The sequence below is a fragment of the Nerophis ophidion genome, linkage group LG08 (genome assembly GCF_033978795.1).
Source record: "Nerophis ophidion isolate RoL-2023_Sa linkage group LG08, RoL_Noph_v1.0, whole genome shotgun sequence".
In the NCBI taxonomy this organism is placed as follows: Eukaryota; Metazoa; Chordata; class Actinopteri; order Syngnathiformes; family Syngnathidae; genus Nerophis; species Nerophis ophidion.
Genome location: NC_084618.1, coordinates 43,757,096 through 43,776,530, shown reverse-complemented (window position 1 = coordinate 43,776,530; position 19,435 = coordinate 43,757,096). Strand labels below are relative to the sequence as shown.

At 41.8% G+C, this 19,435-nt stretch overlaps 1 protein-coding gene across 1 annotated transcript in view; it reads left to right on the top strand.

Moving 5' to 3' along the window:
* LOC133557816 (dynein axonemal heavy chain 9-like) overlaps nt 1-19,435 on the top strand; it is a 363,451-nt gene that overhangs the window by 224,288 nt on the left and 119,728 nt on the right. Inside the window, exons 40-43 of the mRNA XM_061908637.1 lie at nt 794-934; nt 7,615-7,785; nt 7,892-8,014; nt 11,690-11,883. Coding sequence (XP_061764621.1) covers nt 794-934; nt 7,615-7,785; nt 7,892-8,014; nt 11,690-11,883 — 629 coding nt within the window. The remainder of the gene's footprint in view (nt 1-793; nt 935-7,614; nt 7,786-7,891; nt 8,015-11,689; nt 11,884-19,435) is intronic.

Here is a 19,435-nt window from a genome sequence, read left to right as displayed (position 1 = left end):
AACCGAAAGAGTCCAAAACAAACAGAAAACACAAAAAGACTCAAAAACCTAAATCAAAATATTATCCAGGCAGCGGATCATAACATATTGTCTATATATATATAAATATATATATATATGGGCGATAATGTATTTTCGACACGTTGTTGACATTGCTTTCCTCCATTTGTGCATATTTTATTTGGATTTTTCCGATGATATTTTGTACTAAACTTGGCTATAGTGACAATAAAGCTTTCATACATGCACAAATCTGGTAGTTAACAGGTTGACATGCTTTTATTGAAGTCACTGCATGCATGTTTTATGGTAACTAACCTGAAGTAGTTGTATTGCTGTTGTTTCTTCTTGCTTAGCGATAATAATGTCCTTAATTGTACAAACATGACATAAATGCACCCAATTTTCATAGGAATGATACCATTGGATTTGTATTTTTTGTCGACAAAAGCGGTCGACCATGTATGTCGTCGTCCACCTCTGCGGCAACTCTCCTGCAAGAGGAAATAACAACGTGTTCTCTCTCTGCAACAACATAAGCACTTAATTTGCAGACTTTTTTTTTCTTTCTCAAGCATCATCGCACAAATCTTTCTTTGTGAAAAAAACCTAATCGTCATTTTCTGTGAGATCATTTTGTCCAAAACCATGAAATTGAAATAGTTTCTCTGGAGTGTGTTTTTTGAGCGGTACATACTGTATATCCATCTCACTGAATCACAGCCCTTAGCGTGTGCATTGCCTATTGATGGATGTTTCTGTCCATGTGCGTGATTTTTTTTTTCTCCTGTAGGTAAAAGAAGCGAAGGTGACAGAAGCCAAAATCAACGAGGCTCGGGAGCACTACAGACCAGTAGCAGTCCGGGCTTCGTTATTGTACTTCATAATGAACGACCTCAATAAAATACACCCCATGTACCAGTTCTCTCTCAAGGTAGGCCATCTATTGACCCGGCTTGTTCCCACACACCTCGAGGGCCCTCCTCTTTACACTCACTCCACTGTACCTACCCTCATCCTTCCGTTTTCTCGCCATGTTTTATGCTCTCTGCCCACTTTTTATTGTGTCAGCGGCTCCCTAATGTGGTTATGTCAAGCTTATCGTCTTTCATGTTGTCAGTTGGCGAGTTCCAAGAGGAGGCAGTCTGAGATATGGTTTGCAATCACCCTCAACTCTCACCAGTACAGTGACTGCACCTGCTCAGCTCAAACATAATCCAATGAAAACACACTTTCAGTCTGTGCGACATGTTAGGATTACACCAGTTGTACTGTGGGTTTATCACACTGGGTTTCAGCCAAATCTAACTTTGTAAATCAATAGAACTCCAAGGTACTGAGACTTGAGACCAAAAGTCAAACACTGTTGTTTTGAGAATATTTTAGCAACTGTCAACTCCATCCAATTCCAATTCTTGGGGTTGCGATTCAATTCAGATTCGATTCCCGATTCTTGATTCACAGACAATACAGGGTTTTACCTGGATTACAAAGATACCTGTGACAGTGGATGGACGGATGGGTTTGCTAAACTAAGCTCCTCAGTATAATTTAGGAAATGTATGTATTTTTCATGAGAGTATTACTCTATGCCAGTGGTTCTCAAATGGGGGTACGCGTACCCCTGGGGGTATAGGTATGCCAAGAGGTACGTGAGGTTTTTAAAAAATATTTAAAAATAGCAACAATTCAAAAATCCTCTATATGTTTGTAAATATATTTATTGAGTAATACTTCAACAAAATATGAATTTAAGTTCATAAACCGTGAAAAGAAATGCAAAAATCCAATATTCAGTGTTGACGGTTAGATTTTTTGTGGACATGTTCCATAAATATTGATGTTGTAGATTTCTTTTTTTGTGAAGAAATGTTTAGAATGAAGTTGATGAATCCAGATGGATCGCTATTACAATCCCCAAAGAGGGCACTTTAAGTTGATGATTACTTCTATGTGTAGAAATCTGTATTTATAATTGTATCACTTGTTTATTTTTCAACAAGTTTTTAGTTATTTTTATATATTTTTTTCCAAATAGTTCAAGAAAGACCACTACAAATTTGCAATATTTTGCACTGTTATACAATTTAATTAATCAGAAACTGATTACATAATGCTGTATTTTACTTCTTTATCTCTTTTTTTCAACCAAAAAATGTTTTGCTTTGATTAGGGGGTACTCATTTCAATTTTAGGACTTGATAGAACAATCCCATGATACAAAATAACCTGAGTAGAGTGGAAATAATAGGCTACCTCCTTCAGAGCTGCTTCAGAACGGTTTTGGTGTTGGACTTGGTTGGGCGGGATTGCAAGATGGGGGATAGAGAGGAGGAAGAGGAATGGTTGTCAGCTTCATTGGGGTCATCAGGTGGGCACCCTCCTTCACCGGCGTTTCAATGATAGGCCCCACGACACCTCCAGAGGGCTAATCAGCAACACCTGGCGTCCCAGGTGAGCCCCCCTGCTTTTAACCATTATGTGATGAGGTCTTACTAGAGCTCCAGATGGTGTCTCTCCTCTTCACCCACAGCCACCGACTGGCTGTCTCTGCTGCTCCTGAGAGGACTTTGATGGTGTTTCGCAGGGTTTGGCCTCGAACTCAGACGTCCTTAAGCAGCCTGATGGTTGTCCGGCCCACAAAACCTCTGCAGCCAACTTCCACTGGCCAGACTTTGACTTTCCATCCATTCTGCTCAGTATCAGCTGCCAGTTCGGTGTACATAAGCCTGCCAGGGAACCGTGAGTTCTATTATATACACAATATGCAGTGAGGAGGACCAGAGCATAAGGTCTGGTCTGATCTTTGATCTGGCTATCTCTGAAGGAAAGCAGAGCTTTTGATCAAGATCCACCGCCATTTTCCAGTCACGAACCCTTCCGAGCTGGCCTATGTCTAGTATATGGCCTTTGGTGGACTCTGCACCTTCTCGGATGAACTCTTTTGTGGCTGTATGATGTACTTTTGGGCAGGGGAAGGGCATTGGTCTTCAATCTTCTGGCCTCTAACGTGGCTGCTAGACACTTCAGGACCTGGTTGTGCCGCCAGGTGTAGCACCCTCGTGTCAGACTTGTCTTGGAGCCAACGAGAATGTGTTTGAGGTTAGCTGGAGATGGACACAGTGGGCATGCGGGGTCCTCTCCGTACCACTGTTTGAGGTTGGAGGGGGAGCGAAGGACATCATAAGTGGAGCGAAAGATGAAGCTGCTGTGAACTGCCTCAATGCCCAATGGCTCCCTCCATGAGAGCTTTCTCCTCTCGACTCTTTCCCAGCTCATCCACTGTCCTTGCTTGACTTGTGAGATAGCCTTTGCAGACTTGCTGCCTGCTCGTGCCGACGTACCTCCTCTACAACCAGCCGTCTTCGCTGAGCTGGAGCAGCCGTATGCCACAACGGTCTGCTCTTAACAAGGCCAAGGCCTCCTCTCCCCTGCTGCACAAGGCCAATGATGTCTCTGTGGCTAAGATCCTCCTTTACTTGCAGAGTAGCTGCCGCTGCAGTCCATTTCCTTCCGGTCACCAAGGTAGGAGCTGTTTGGGCAACGCATGGGTCACGAGACTTTGTTAGCGTCATTTCCAGCCTTACCTTTGCACACTTAAATTCCTCTACTAGGCTGGAAACAGGAAGCTCCAGAACACCTCTTCCATACAGTCCGATGTTACTGAAGCATTTGGGAAGACCCAGCCACTTCCTAGTAAATGCGCTAACCATGCTCTCCAACTTTTTCTACCTTTGTGGTTGGTATGACATAGATGGTAAGAGGCCACAAAAGCCTGGGCAGCAACCCAAATTGGAGGCACCACAGCTTCAACCGGCCAGGGAGCATGGTCTTATCAATGTTTTCAAGGCCAGTTATAGTATCCTGCTTGAGCTGGTCCACCTGCCCCGTGTCTTTGAGGGTGGGATGATACAAACGTCCAAGACTCTTGAAATGCTTCTCAGACACTTTTGGTATAGCCTCCTCACCCACACAGAATCGATGTTCCATCAGTTCCCCCCTAACCACCGAGATGCTTCTGGACTTGCTTGGCTTTATTTCCATCCGGGCCCACTGGATGTGCTCTTGCAGCTTGTTCAGCATCCGCCTAGCACACGCCTTGGTTGTGGTGAAGATGGTCATCATCCATATAGGCTCTCATGGGCGGAAGACGAAGGCCTGATTTAATCTTTTGATCTCCTACCACCCACCTAGAGGCTCTGATAGTGACCTCCATAGCCATTGTAAAAGCAAGAGGTGAGATAGTACACCCTGCCATTATTCCTATTTTGAGTCGCTGCCATGCTGTTGTACACTCACCAGTTGTCAGGCATAGCTGTAGGTCCTGAAAATAGGCTTTGACAAGACCAGTTATGAAATCCGGGACACTGAAAAAGTGGAATGCCACCCAGAGGAGATCATGAGGAACTGACCCAAAGGCATTTGCTAGGTCCAAGAACACAACATGGAGGTCTCTTCCACCCTTCTTGGTTGCTTGAATTTGACTCCATATCATGTTCGTGTGCTCCAGGCACCCAGAGAAGCCTGGAATCACTACGTTTTGCACTGAAATATCAATGTATTGGTTCTTTTCCAGGTAGGTGGCCAGCCTGTGAGCCACTACATTGAAGAAGATTTTGCCTTCAACATTGAGAAGGCTGATTTGGCGAAACTGGCTAATGTCCACATAGTCCTTTTCCTTAAATTAAAAAAAAAATTCACAGGGGGTACATCACTGAAAAAAGGTTGAGAACCACTGATCTAGATGACGTCATCACATTATTTGATACAATTACTATGGACTGGACTTTCACAATATTATCCACTCGACGTCCATTGCACCAGTCGCCCTAGAGGGGAGGGGTCGCCCACATCTGCGGTCCTCTCCAAGGTTTCTCATTGTCATCCCACTGGGTTGAGTTTTTCATTGCCCTGATGTGGCATCTGAACCAAGGATGTCGTTGTGGCTTGGCAGCCCTTTGAGACACTTGTGATTTAGGGCTATATAGATAAACATTGATTGATTGATGACGATCCATTTATTTTCTTTAGATGGCCCAAAAAATATATATAAACAAATCAGTTATTGAATATACTAAAAACATATATTTTCTTACTTAGTATCTTTTTGCTCTAATTTTGAATAGTTGCTGCTTATTGTACAATGTACTTTGTTGAGATGTTTTTCTTTTTTATAGATTTTTTCCAATCCTTGATGTCTCTCTTTTTTTTAATTAAAAACTACTAGCAACAAATTTAGCGTTTATTTCTGGTGTTATTGTAGACTGTACTCGTGTTAAAAGACGCTCTCCTTTTGTCGCTCCATGTCCGCCATGGAAAGCAAGCTGCGTTGCTGGGAGCCTTTCTCGAATTAAAAGTCGCCACTGCCCTCTTCAATTTTGTAGATGGCTGTTAGCGGGTATATCTTAAATACATAAAGTACGTCCACATCGCGGACATGCTGCCTCCGATCCAGACAATTCCGTACGTATGGCTAATAACATCACAACATCCGGTTTCGGTAGTTTTTTTCTTCCAAATTGTAGTCAATAGTGCGTAAATAGTAAACTATATATATCCACTCATACTGTAACAACCTGCTGGTGTTAATGTGTGTGTTAGTCTGTTATGATGTTAATTTTTACCATGGTCTGTGCACACACCATGTCAGCGGAGAATGAAGAAGTTAAAGTTAAAGTACCAATGATTGTCGCACACACACTAGGTGTGGTAAAATTATTCTCTGCATTTGACCCATCCCCTTGATCACCCCCTGGGAGGTGAGGGGAGCAGTGGGCAGCAGCGATGCCGCGCCCGGGAATAATTTTTGGTGATTTAACCCCCAATTCCAACCCTTGATGCTGAGTGCCAAACAGGGAGGTAATGGGTCCCATTTTTATAGTCTTTGGTATTACTCAGCCGGGGTTTGAACTCACACCGATCTCAGGGCGGACACTCTAACCGCTGGGCCACTGAGTAGAAGGGTTGTATGTCTGGGAGTGAAACACGGAGACATGTGCACGGAGGAAATACTTGTTGGAATTGGGCTCGTTGTTAGCATAATATTGGCAGTAAAAGCTAAAAAGAGCATCAGACTTTGTGTGTCTTATAGTACATTATTACTACAGTACAGACGTTACAGTACATTATCACTTTTTATTTTCACCGCAACAATCAAATACATTAAGAGGAAACCCTGCAATACTCTTTTTGTAATAATTAAGAATATATTTAGAAGCTAGAACAGAAAAACAGCTATGTTTCTAAATATTAAAGTAACATTTAGGCTGACAAAATTAGTGGGATCATATTGACGACATAGTGCTGTCAAACGCTTAATTGTTATACTATAATCACAGTTGCTACAAAAAAGTTGCTTAACCTATCTGAGATTGATTTGTTGACAACATTGCCAAAGGTACTCTCCGAAAAAGTTGTTTGTAATCCACCGTCTGTTGCTGATATGTTACTAACGTTCTTGCTGGCGGCTGCCTCAAAAAACATGTTTTGTTTCTCGATGATATTTTAAAACGTGTTGTGCTTCAATTAGACAATTCAATCGCTGCAATTTTCAGTATGCAGTTTACCTTGGTTTTTTAAGTCCTACCATATACCTGTAGACAGTAGACCATTTAGCTACCCGCTCCACCTTTTAGTTTACCTATAGCTATTTTAAAAATGGTCATATAATAATTTTGTTCTACATTTAAAACACTTCCTTGTGGTCTATATAACATGTAACAGTGGTTCTTTGATCAAAATGTTGCATAGATTATATTTTGCAGACCGTTTTCAAGCAGCTTTCTGACCATTTCTTTAGAATGCGACATTTATTTTATTTACATGCCTCCACTTCAACTGCGTCATCCCCGGCCTACTTTGTTGTAGTTTTTTGCGCTTCCATAGCGAGTCTACTGACACATATAGGTTTGTACTGTACGCTACTTTTTATAAGAAATGTCAGCAGCGGAGGATGCATGTCCATGCACAATCCAGTCTGCCTCACAACAAAAGGATAGCGAAAAAGAAGGAGGCTTTAGCTAAGTGGTCGGACTACAATGGCAGATGCGCGCAAGGCACTCTGGGTAAATGTAAACCATATATGGATATATCCGCTGACGCCACATGTGGCACCTTGTCACAAGAGGAGCAAATTCCAAAGTAGTCATTTGGCGGAAGTAGGAAGGAAGACAAACATTTTTTTAATTATCTTCACTGCCTCCATTGTTTTAAAATCTAAAATGTTTGGGACTTTTACAGATCCCAAATACACAACAGCAGGTACCAATTTATATAAAAAAAAGTTGGCCCCTTTAAAGTAAATAATACATTTTGCGATTAATCTACATTTCTACATAATAATTGAATATTTTTTGTGATTAATCACATCTGTTCGACAGCCCTAGAAAACATCATGAGATCATGTATTCTCATTTTGCCCTGATTTTTATGCAATTCATTCATTATTTTCTATTGCCAAGACAATGTCAAACATTTATTTATCATGTCTGCGGTTAAATACTAATTCTAATTGATTGAAATTAAATGTAGAATTTAATAAAAGTAACTTCATATCAGCAAAAGATACACCTAACTTGTACATTGTGTTGTTCTTCACTGTCCTGTGAATTGCAGGCTTTCAGTGTCGTTTTCCAGAAGGCAGTTCTGAAGGCTGAAACCGACGAGGATCTGAAGCAGCGGGTGTCCAATTTAATTGACAATATCACGTCTTCAGTTTTCCAGTACACAACCAGAGGCTTGTTTGAGTGTGACAAGATCACATACATTGCTCAGCTTGCTTTCCAGGTAGGAAAAAACGCCTGGTTTTATTCCTACAACTTGCACGCTCCTAATATCCTGTTCGTTTCAAATCAACTTAATAAAAAAACACTTTTCTTTGTCATGTCTGCAGATTTTATTGATGAATAAAGAGATAAATCCTGCTGAGCTGGATTTTCTTCTGAGATACCCTGTCCTGCCTTGTGTAACATCACCAGTGGATTTCCTGTCCAGTCACTCCTGGGGAGGGATCAAGGTACCATGAGATACAGTACATGGACGCATGTTTATTTTGGTCCAAGTTTGATTGATTGACACAGGCGCATCCCATTTAATTGGATATTGTCACAGACTAATATCTGCACTGTCAATGTCTGTCTGTTGTGTGTGACAAAAATGTCACTATCCTAGTTGGTTCAACCCAGATGCTATTGTTCATATCGTCTGGGCTCACGATGTAATTTCCTTCGGTGGAAGTCATTATTACCACCCCCCCATTCGCTGCTTCTTTTACACTTTGCTGCATGGCTGTCATGAAGACACACCTTTTTAGGGCCATTCGAAGGCTGCACCGAAATTTGTGAACTTTACAATCCCATCATGCATACCGTATTTTTCAGACTATAAGTCGCAGTTTTTTTCATAGTTTGGCTGGGGGTGCGACTTAAACACAGGAGCGACTTATGTGTGAAATTATTAACACATTACAGTAAAATATCAGATAATGTTATTCAGCTCATTCACGTAAAAGACTAGATGTATGAGATTTCATCGGATTTAGCGATTAGGAGTGACACGATTTTTTGGTAAACGTATAGCATGTTCTATATGTTAGAGTTATTTGAATGACTCTTACCATAATATGTTATGTTAACATACCAGGCCTTCTCAGTTGGTTATTTATGCGTCATATAACGTACACTTATTCAGCTGTTGTCCACTATTCTTTATCTATTTTAAATTGCCTTTCAAATGTCTATTCTTGTTGTTGGGTTTTATCAAATTAATTTCCCCCAAAAATGCGACTTATACTCCAGTGCGACTTATATATGTTTTTTTCCTTCTTTATTGTGCATTTTCGGCCGGTGCGACTTATACTCTGGAGCGACTAATACTCCCAAAAATGTGGTACTCTAAAAACAAACTGTAATATTGAATATTTTGTGTTTCTAATCTACTGCTGTTGTGTTGCTAAGCAGATTTAAAAAAATCCTCATATGATGTTTTAGTGCAAAGGGTTGTATTTTGCAAACCAGAGCTGCCCTTTGTTGCCGTTTCTGTTCATAACTTTTATGGACAGGATTTCTAGACGCAGTCAGGGCGTTGAGGGAATCCGATTTGGAGGCTGCAGGATTAGGTCCCTGCTTTTTGCAGAAGATTTGGTCCTGCTAGCTTCATCTGGCGCGGATCTTCAGCTCTCACTGGATCGGTTTACACCCGATTGTGAAGCGACTGGGATGAGAATCAGCACCTCGCCTGGAAAAAGGGTGGAGGGGGAGGAGATCTTGCGGATCTGGCGGAGCTCTCCCTTAGAGATAGGGTGAGACGCTCTGTCATTCGGGAGGAGCTCAGAGAAAAGCCGCTGCTCCTCCACATCGAGAGAAGACAGATGAGGTGGTTCCGGCATCTTAGACTTATACACTTAGACAAACTTTATTGATCCACGAGGGAAATTGTTCCACACAGTAGCTCAGTTACAAAGGATGGAAAGGATAATGCACACAAGGGCACAAAAAGAGGGCGAGAACAAAAGGTATAAAGTAGACTAAAACTATAGTATCTGGTAAGGATGCCCCCCGATCGCTTCCTTGGGAGGTGTGTAGGGCTCATCTGACCGACAGGAGGCCACGAGGAAGACCCAGGACATGTAGAGGGGACCATGTCTCCCAGCTGGCCTGGAAACGCCTCGGGATCCCTTGGGAGGAGCGGGACAAAGACAGACCCTCATAGTCTGTTAAAAGGGCCTTATCCAACAAGTTCAACTTCTTCCAACCATGAATATGTATACAATGTTGTACTCTAGTTTTACATGTAGAAAGGCCATATTTTAGATGTGTTTTTAAATTATTTTTGTTTCATGTTATGCCGCACCTAAATCTTGAGCAACGTCAGGTACCAGACCAGACACAAGATGTCCACAATATCTTGTCGATATCTTTTGTCACAATTTTAATAAATCCGGGAATGACAACTTTCCAAGTGCACAATGGCAACTTGCTACTCAGTATCATTTGAAACTTGTTTCATTAGAATGGTGGCCAGAAAGTGTTTTTTTTTTTGGAAGTAAAAATTGTTTATAAAAATGTGAGTTAAGGTAGGAATGGGAATATTTTATGTCTTCAAGTAATCAAAAGACTTACTTCATTGTCACAATGCGTGTTCGCAGGGACAGCTGTTTTGTGAACCAATTACAGTTTGATGCAGAATTACCCAAATATTCATCCAATTATGTCCAATATCCAATTCTTCTTTGCTGTTTGCTGATAACAATTAACATGGAATCGGTTGAGGGGGCATCTTTATGCAGCTCTGGAGCAACTACTCAAGCATTTCGGCTACAAAGAAAAAAAAAGCAGACTAGCCCTATAACAAACCTTGAGAATTAGAAGAGTATTTTCTATAAATACACTTACTTAGGGAGGGCGTGGCGCAGTGGGAGAGTGGCCGTGCGCAACCTGAGGGTCCCTGGTTCAAATCCCACCTAGTACCAACCTCATCACATCCGTTGTGTCCTGAGCAAGACACTTCACCCTTGCTCCTGATGGGTGCTGGTTGGCGCCTTGCATGGCAGCTCCCTCCATCAGTGTGTGAATGTGTGTGTGAATGGGTAAATGTGGTAGTAATGTCAAAGCGCTTTGAGTACCTTGAAGGTAGAAAAGCGCTATACAAGTACAACCCATTTACCATTTATCTTTTACTATAGTACTCCACTGAGACCTAATATAATTTTAAAAGCCCCTTAAATTAGCAGGATAGGGTCGATTTAACCTAAACTAAACTTTGTGGGCTTGGAATCCACCTTTTCTCCTATGTACTCAGTCGAGCATGGAAGTCTAAGCACTTGCTAATGGAATTTTGTCTCTTGAACTTGATGCTCTGATTGGGTTTTTTTGATTATATAAGCAGACATGGAATCCCTTGAGAACGTTTTCATATGTGCTTTGTTTTTAAGTAGTTGTGTTGAAAACAGATTGTCTGATTATAAACCATTTTTATTAACATATTGAGGCCGCCTCTCCATAAATTCCTTTCTTTCTTATTCCACTGTATTAATGGTCCCCAGTGAGAGGACTTTTGGTACTTAACAATCAACATACATATTGTTTGTGTCTCCCTGTGTCATCTTTAAATCCGAGTGCGCATTTGTTTGTGGCAGTACCATATAAATTAAATGAATATTGAAAATGTAATGAAGACAACTTTTCGTCATGTAAGTTATACAAGTCATTGTTACCCCCAGGTCCACAGCTTTGACTATCATCCACATAAATTTGCAGCAAATAACACTGCATCTAAAAAGACAATTTGCCATTTTATGACCACTGTAAAAGATCACAATGTAACAACCGCAGCCAAATTTTAATCTTAATTTTGCATTTGACTAAATAAAGAACATCATGTTGTGTATTTTGTAATGTGTCTTATACTGTACAATATCAGAGGTCACATATGTGTTTCCTCCAATCAGACACAAATTAATTAATAACCTTTATTTGAATATATATTTTTTTAGATTTCCTTTGTTTTTCACTACTTTTGTAAAAATAAACCAACCATAAAAAACTTAGACTGTTCATATTTTTGGAAGGGGGTAAACTTACTAAATCACCTTAGTATTAATTATTTCCACAAATGAATAGTGTATAATGTTTTCTGAGAATAGGTCACTTAATATTTTGCTTTTTTTCTCATTCCCTGTCTCACCTACCAGTCCTTGTGCTCCATGGATGAGTTCAAGAACCTTGACCGAGACATTGAGGGCTCGGCCAAACGCTGGAAGAAATTTGTGGAGTCTGAGTGTCCGGAAAAAGAAAAATTCCCGCAGGAGTGGAAGAACAAAACCTCTCTTCAGAAGCTGTGCATAATGAGGGCCCTGCGACCCGACCGCATGACATATGCTGTGAGGTGAGAAGTGGAATCATCACTTGGCCTTTGCTCTCTGATCTGTGAGGTATTTTACTGATCTGCGCTGGGTCACAGTGTAAAGGTGAAACTGCTTTAACATTGGCTCGAACTTAAAACCCCTGCCTGTGCTTACCTTTAACTGCCAATCCATTTGTAGCTCATAGCTTTACTGCACACCAACAACTCAGCTAGAGCTAAAGGACACAATTCAAGGTCCCCATATGTCTTGGAAACCTGAAAAATGAGTGACCAATTTTTCAGTCATTGGAGGTATATGGAAAAAGGGGAAAAAGGTCAAATGTAACTGGAAAAAGATGTATACTCGCCTGCCTTGTGAGTGAATGTACACAAGTTAAAAGTTATGCATGCGTGTCTGCAGTCACTTATCGTCTAAGCAACATTAAGGCACAGAGTTTTTCTGCTTTCATCCTGCGCAGCACCCCAAGTGATGCTACCTGCTAATCAAATTTGCATTTTAACTTCAACCAGTTATTTAACCCAATGCTTTCAGTCGATATTGTCATTAGACTTAGCACATTTTCAGACCTTGTCAACGATTTAACGCCTAGAGACAAAACTAGACTGTAAGTTGAAAAATACCACTGATACCTGTATTAGTTTCGGAGTGTGAGGTTTTTCTCTCCCATGGCCATAGGCTCCTCTGTCCTCTATTAGGTCACAGGCAGAAAAGCAGAGGCGAGTTCGAGTGGGCAAGCTATTTGCTGAGTTGACTGTGCACATTGCAATTTCACAGTGTTCTAAAACACTTTGAAACAGAATACATGGTCAATGGTTTTAGATTGTATAGCATTGTACTACTTTCTAGGTACTGAGAATACTTTGGCTCAACATCTGAAGTGGTCTTTCCAAGAATACTTGAACATGGTCATGGGGGACTTAAGGCTGAACTCAAACCATCAGGTTCGGAGATGGCCACCTGACCCATTCTGCCCTTTAGAAAGAGGTTATTATGATCAGTGTTCGTAATAACGGCGTTATATGATCAAGGGTAATGGGTCAAATGCAAATAATAATTCTGCCAGAACTATAGTGTGTGTGTGACAATCATTGGTACTTTAAAGGCCTACTGAAATGAGATTTTCTTATTCAAACGGGGATAGCAGGTCCATTATATGTGTCATACTTGATCATTTCGCGATATTGCCATATTTTTTCTGAAAGGATTTAGTAGACAACATCGATGATAAAGTTCGCAACTTTTGGTCGCTAATAAAAAAGCCTGGCTTTTATTGGAAGTCGCAGACGATGACGTCACCCGTGTGAGGGCTCCTCACATCCTCACATTGTTTATAATGGAAGCCTCCAACAAAAAGAGCTATTTGGACCGAGAAAATGACAATTTCCCCATTAATTTCAGCGAGGATGAAATATTCGTGGCTGATGATATTGATAGCGAAGGACTGGAAAAAAAAAAAAAAAAAAGGCGATTGCATTGTGACCGATTCAGATGTTTTTAGACACATTTACGAGGATAATTCTGAGAAATCCCTTATCTTTCTATTGTGTTGCTAGTGTTTTAGTGAGTTAAATAGTACCTGATAGTCGGAGGGGTGTGTCCACGGGTGTGTTGACGCTAGTGTCTGCGGGAAGTCACGCCAGCTGCATCAACAGCGCAAGCTCCGCAGATCTCTGGTAAGAGTCGACTTTTTACCACAAATTTCTCACCGAAACCTGCCGGTTGACAAGTGGTCGGGATCCATGTTCGCTTGACCGCTCTATTCCATAGTAAAGCTTCACCTCTGGGAATTTTAAACAAGGAATCACCGTGTGTTTGTGTGGCTAAAGGCTAAAGCTTCCCAACTCCATCTTTCTACTTTGACTTCTCCATTATTAATTGAACAAATTGCAAAATATTCAGAAACACATGTCCAGAATACTGTGTAATAATTGCGAGATGAAAAGAGACGACTTTTAGCCGCAAGGGGTGCTGCGCTAATATGTCCCCTCCAACTCGAGACGTCACGCGCACGCGTCATTATACGCGTCATAATTCCGCGACGTTTTCAACAAGAAACTCCGCGGAAAATTCAAAATTGTAATTTAGTAAACTAAACCGGCTGTATTGGCATGTGTTGCAATGTTAATATTTCATCATTGATATATAAACTATCAGACTGCGTGGTCGGTAGTAGTGGGTTTCAGTAGGCCTTTAACTTAATATAATAAAGGTGTTGTATAATAAGGGTGTTACTTTTACTTGTAACAAGTAATCTAATTAATTACATTTAGGTCTGTTACAACGCCGTTAGCAATAGCTTGATGTAACGTATCACGCTAATTTTGATGTGGTTTTATGTCGACAACAAGAACGCGCCATAAGTGCCGCAAGTTCAATGCTAAAATATCGTTACGAGGGAAAGCAACAAGCAGCAGCGCACTAAAATTAACTTTATATCAAATAGGAAGAGGCTCCATCTCATTGTGACACAGCAGAAAACATCATACCCACACGTACCCAATGGGAATATCAAACAGCAAATCAATGATTTAAGTGAGAAACTCGCCATCCATAATATACCCCATTTGATGATAAGAAGATATAACAGCCATGAAAGCACATTCAATCTCTTTATTAAGCAGAGGTAACACAATCCGGCGAAACGATTCAAAAGAGCTGGCGTCAAAGCCGACAAAGTGCGCTGCTAACTGCTAAAGCTAAAAACACATGTCCGATGAAACCCTTGATGACGTCCCATGACACTAAGCAACAGGCCCCGCCTTTTAAAAACACAGACTACGCACAATTTGCTTTTCAATAAAACATCTCTCAAATGCATGTGCCAGATGTTTAACGTTTTTTATAAGTAATGTATAAATTACCTAGTAATCAATTACATGTATTAAAGAGTAATTCTGTTAGTAATTCCATTATTCTTTTGCTAGAGTAACGAGTAACTATAATAATTACAAATTTTCAGAACGCTGATTGTAATTACTATGATTAATTCCAGTAGAATAGTTATAAATGATAAATGGGTTGTACTTGTATAGCGCTTTTCTACCTTCAAGGTACTCAAAGCGCTTTGACACTACTTCCACATTTACCCATTCACACACACATTCACACACTGATGGAAGGAGCTGCCATGCAAGGCGCCAACCAGCACCCATCAGGAACAAGGGTGAAGTGTCTTGCTCAGGACACAACGGACGTGACGAGGTTGGTACTAGGTGGGAATTGAACCAGGGACGCTCGGGTTGCGCACGGCCACTCTCCCCACTGCGCCACGCCGCGCCGTTCCCCCTAGTTAAGATGATTACTTCGAGTAGAAGAGTTGTTTGCATAGTAAGCAGCAGCCACCTTCCTTGCGGAGGGTCATCAGCTCCATCTACCAAATTAAATTACAATTAAAAATAAATGACACAACTTATTGCGTCTCTGGTAATGCAGTACCAGAGACAGAATACTCAGTCAGGGCCAACAGAGTCTCCCAGATTGATTTAACTTGTCAAACAGTTTTTTCTAACATATACACATAGGTACATCTTAAGAAAAATATTATCCTCAAAAAGTTCAATATTTTACCGTCACTCATTTCAGAAAGGCCTGTGTGTTACTTGAATTCATCACACATAGTTAAATATTTCAAGCCTTCATTTCTTTGTTTGCAAATAATGGCTCACAGATACATTAATAAAACTTATAAATTCAATGGAAGCTATGGAATCCCTAATTACTGAGGGAAAAATATATATGGAATCATCCTTTAAATTTTCATTTTCATTAAAATGTTCAAGCCTAACACCTGCATCAGGTCATATCTGTTCATAAGTCTGCAGTTAAGAATAGTGTTCACTCCTTAGGGAGTTGTTGCCCCAGGTGGATTAACATGAATCATGAATCGTCCACGACAGATGGTAAATCATCATGCAAAGTTGTAAAAGATGTTGACTTTTCACAGTCAGCTGTGTCTAAAATCTGGACAAAGTACAAACAACATGGGAAGGTTGTAAAGGTCAGTTTTACTGGTAGGTTTCTGGCACGGCCGCTCTACCCACCACGCCATGCCGCCCCTAAAGTACTAGTGACATTTTCTCAGAATTTAGTCATTCGATATTTTTTTTTCCACAGAATATAGTGATTCCAAAATATTGTCACTCTGCTTGATCAAAAAAAAAATCAACATTGGTCATGTCTGTTATGTGAGGGTTTTTTTTCAACAAAATTAAACAATAATGATTTCATATTTTTAAGGGGTTGTAATTAGCCCCCATATTTAAGTTTATCTCAGTTGGGAATTTGGTCATTAAAAAAACAGCAAAGGCCACTTTAAAGGCCTACTGAAACCCACTACTACCGACCACGCAGTCTGATAGTTTATATATAATGATGAAATCTTAACAATGCAACACATGCCAAAACGGCCGGGTTAGTTTACTAAAGTGCAATTTGAAATTTTGCGCCGAAAAATCCTGCTGAAAACGTCTCGGTATAATGACGCATGCGCCTTACGTCACGGATTGTAGAGGACATTTTGTGGCAGCTTCGTGCCCAACTATTAAGTAGTATGTTTTCATCGCAAAATACCACAGTATTCTGGACTCTGTGTTGGTTAATCTTTTGCAATTTGTTCAATGAACAATGGAGACATCAATGAAGAAAGCTGTAGGTGGGAAGCGGTATTTTGCAGCCGGCTTTAGCAACACAAACACAGATGGTGTTTCATTGTTTACAGTCCCGAAAGATGACGGTCAAGTTTTACTATGGAACAGAGATGTCAAGCGAACACGGTTGGATTGGACCACACACACAAAGTACAGTGTATTATGCAGTGATCATTTTTGCCCTTCTGTATTCTGAAGGCGATTTATGTTGTGTGCTACTCCAGCATCAATATCAGTAGCATCCCCCTGACCGTCACCGTCAGCGTCGGGTTCAAAGCGGTATGGCTCTATCCCTTGTTGCGGTTGGGCCTGGCCGAGTGGTCCTGCCACCCCCACGGCTGCCACGGCGCCTCTCACAGCATCTTCCCTATCTGAATTGCTCCCACTGCCCTCTAGTATTTTCTGTTTTTTTTCTTTGTTTTCTAGTCCTTCAGTCTCACTTTCCTCATCCACGAATCTTTCATCCTCGCTCAAATTAATGGGGACATTGTCGCTTTATCGGTCCGAATCGCTCTCGCTGCTGGTGGCCATGATTGTAAACAATGTTCAGATGTGAGGAGCTCCACAATCTGTGACGTCACGCGCATATCGTCTGCTCCTTCCGGTACAGGCAAGGCCTTTTTATCAGCACCAAAAGTTGCAAACTTGATCGTCGATGTTCTCTACTAAATCCTTTCAGCAAAAATATGGCAATATCGCAAAATGATGAAGTATGACACATAGAATGGACCTGTTATCCCTGTTTAAATAAGAAAATCGCATTTCAGTAGGCCTTTAAATGCTCTGCTTTCAAACACATGAACTCCACTTGATGCCAAAGAGCTTAATTTTGATCTTGCCACATTTCCCCCAAGGCTTGGTGAGTCATTCAGATGTTTATTGTCAACCTTCAGACGGGCCTGTACATGTATCTGTCAAGATAGGGGGGTCGCAGCTTGCTGCAGGGTCGTTCTTCCAGGAAGGCAGACAGACTACTCAAAACATGGCGTTCAGGTAAAAACATGATTTAATTTTAACTAAAAAAAGGTACAAACAAAAAGCACTCGCTGCGGAGGCACAACTTGGGAAAAGAGACAAAACTAACACTTTAACACACTATAAACATAATGCAAATAACACTTACTATGGCTGGACAAGAGTAGCAAGGAATTTGGCATGAAAAAACTGGCATGGACAAAGCATGAACAGAAACACAATGACGCCAGGACGACCAACATAAAATGACAAGCTTAAATAGAGATGTGGTGATTGAAAGCAGGTGTGAGACATGACAGGTGAACTGATTGGTCGTCATGGTGACAAAACAGAGTGAGAAAAAAAAAGGAACTTAAAGAGTCCAAAGGTCAAACAGCACCTGGTATTCCTAAACAGTCTCCCATCCAAGTACTAACCAGGCCAGACACTGCTTAGCTTCAAGAACCAACGAGATCGGGGATGCTCAGAGCAGCACGGTCACACAAAATCATGATCAGTCATAGCGGCATAGCTCAGTTGGTAGAGTGGCCGTGTCAGCAACTTGAGGGTTGCAGGTTCGATTCCCGCTTGTGCCATCCTAGGTACTGCCGTTGTGTCCTTGGGCAAGACACTTTACCCACCTGCTCCCAGTGCCACCCACACTGGTTTAAATGTAACTTAGATATTGGGTGTCACTATGTAAAGCGCTTTGAGTCACTTGAGAAAAGCGCTATATAAATATAATTCACTTCACATGACAGAGCCCCCCCATTAAGGACAGATACTAGATGTGGAGCAGGCACTGGTGGCGCTTGGCGTCTTGGAGCAGGCACTGGCGGCGCTTGGCGTCTTGGAGCAGGCACTGGCGGCGCTTGGCGTCTTGGAGCAGGCACTGGCGGCGCTTGGCGTCTTGGAGCAGGCACTGGCGGCGCTTGGCGTCTTGGAGCAGGCACTGGCGGCGCTTGGCGTCTTGGAGCAGGCACTGGCGGCGCTTGGCGTCTTGGAGCAGGCACTGGCTGCGCTTGGCGTCTTGGAGCAGGCACTGGTACTGGACGTGGACTTAGACCTGGACCTAGGTATTGACTTTGTGCTAGCCTTGTTGCAGGTGGAGGTGGCATCACTGGAAGCTGCAGCTTAGCAGGCCGAAAGACTGGTGGGGGCGGACGTGCTGGAGGTTGTGGCTTGGCATTGCACTGGGCAGAACCAAACAAGCAACCCCCAGCCCCAGCCCCCCCCTCAAAGAGCGGCTCCCAGAAGCACTCACCGTGATCCAGAACAGTCTTTTGGGGTGGGCGGAGGGAGGTGAGGAGGGTGGCAAAATCCTCCCCTTTAAATTCTCCAAATACTTCTTTATCCCCCACCTGGGGTTGTGTGGGCGGATAAAAGGAAACATTTTGTGACTGGGGCGGGGCTTGAGTCTTTGGGGGAAAGGACAGTCCGGGTGAGCGTTTCTGTGAAAAAATGTTCTGGAAGTATCAGGTAAAACATGATTTAATTTTAACTAAAAAAAGGTACAAACAAAAGGCACTCGCTGCGGAGGCACAACTTGGGAAAAGAGACAAAACTAACACTTTAACAAACTATGAACATAATGCAAATAACACTTACTATGGCTGGACAAGAGTAGCAAGGATGTTGGCATGAAAAAACTGGCACGGACAAAGCATGAACAGAAACACAATGACGCCAGGACGACCAACGTAAAATGACAAGCTTAAATAGAGATGTGGTGATTGAAAGCAGGTGTGAGACATGACAGGTGAACTGATTGGTCGTCTTGGTGACAAAACAGAGTGAGAAAAAAAAAGGAACTTAAAGAGTCCAAAGGCCAAACAGCACCTGGTTTCCTAAACCGTCTCCCATCCAAGTACTAACCAGGCCAGACACTGCTTAGCTTCAAGAACCAACGTGATCGGGGATGCTCAGGGCAGCACGGTCACACAAAATCATGATCAGACATGACAGTATCTTT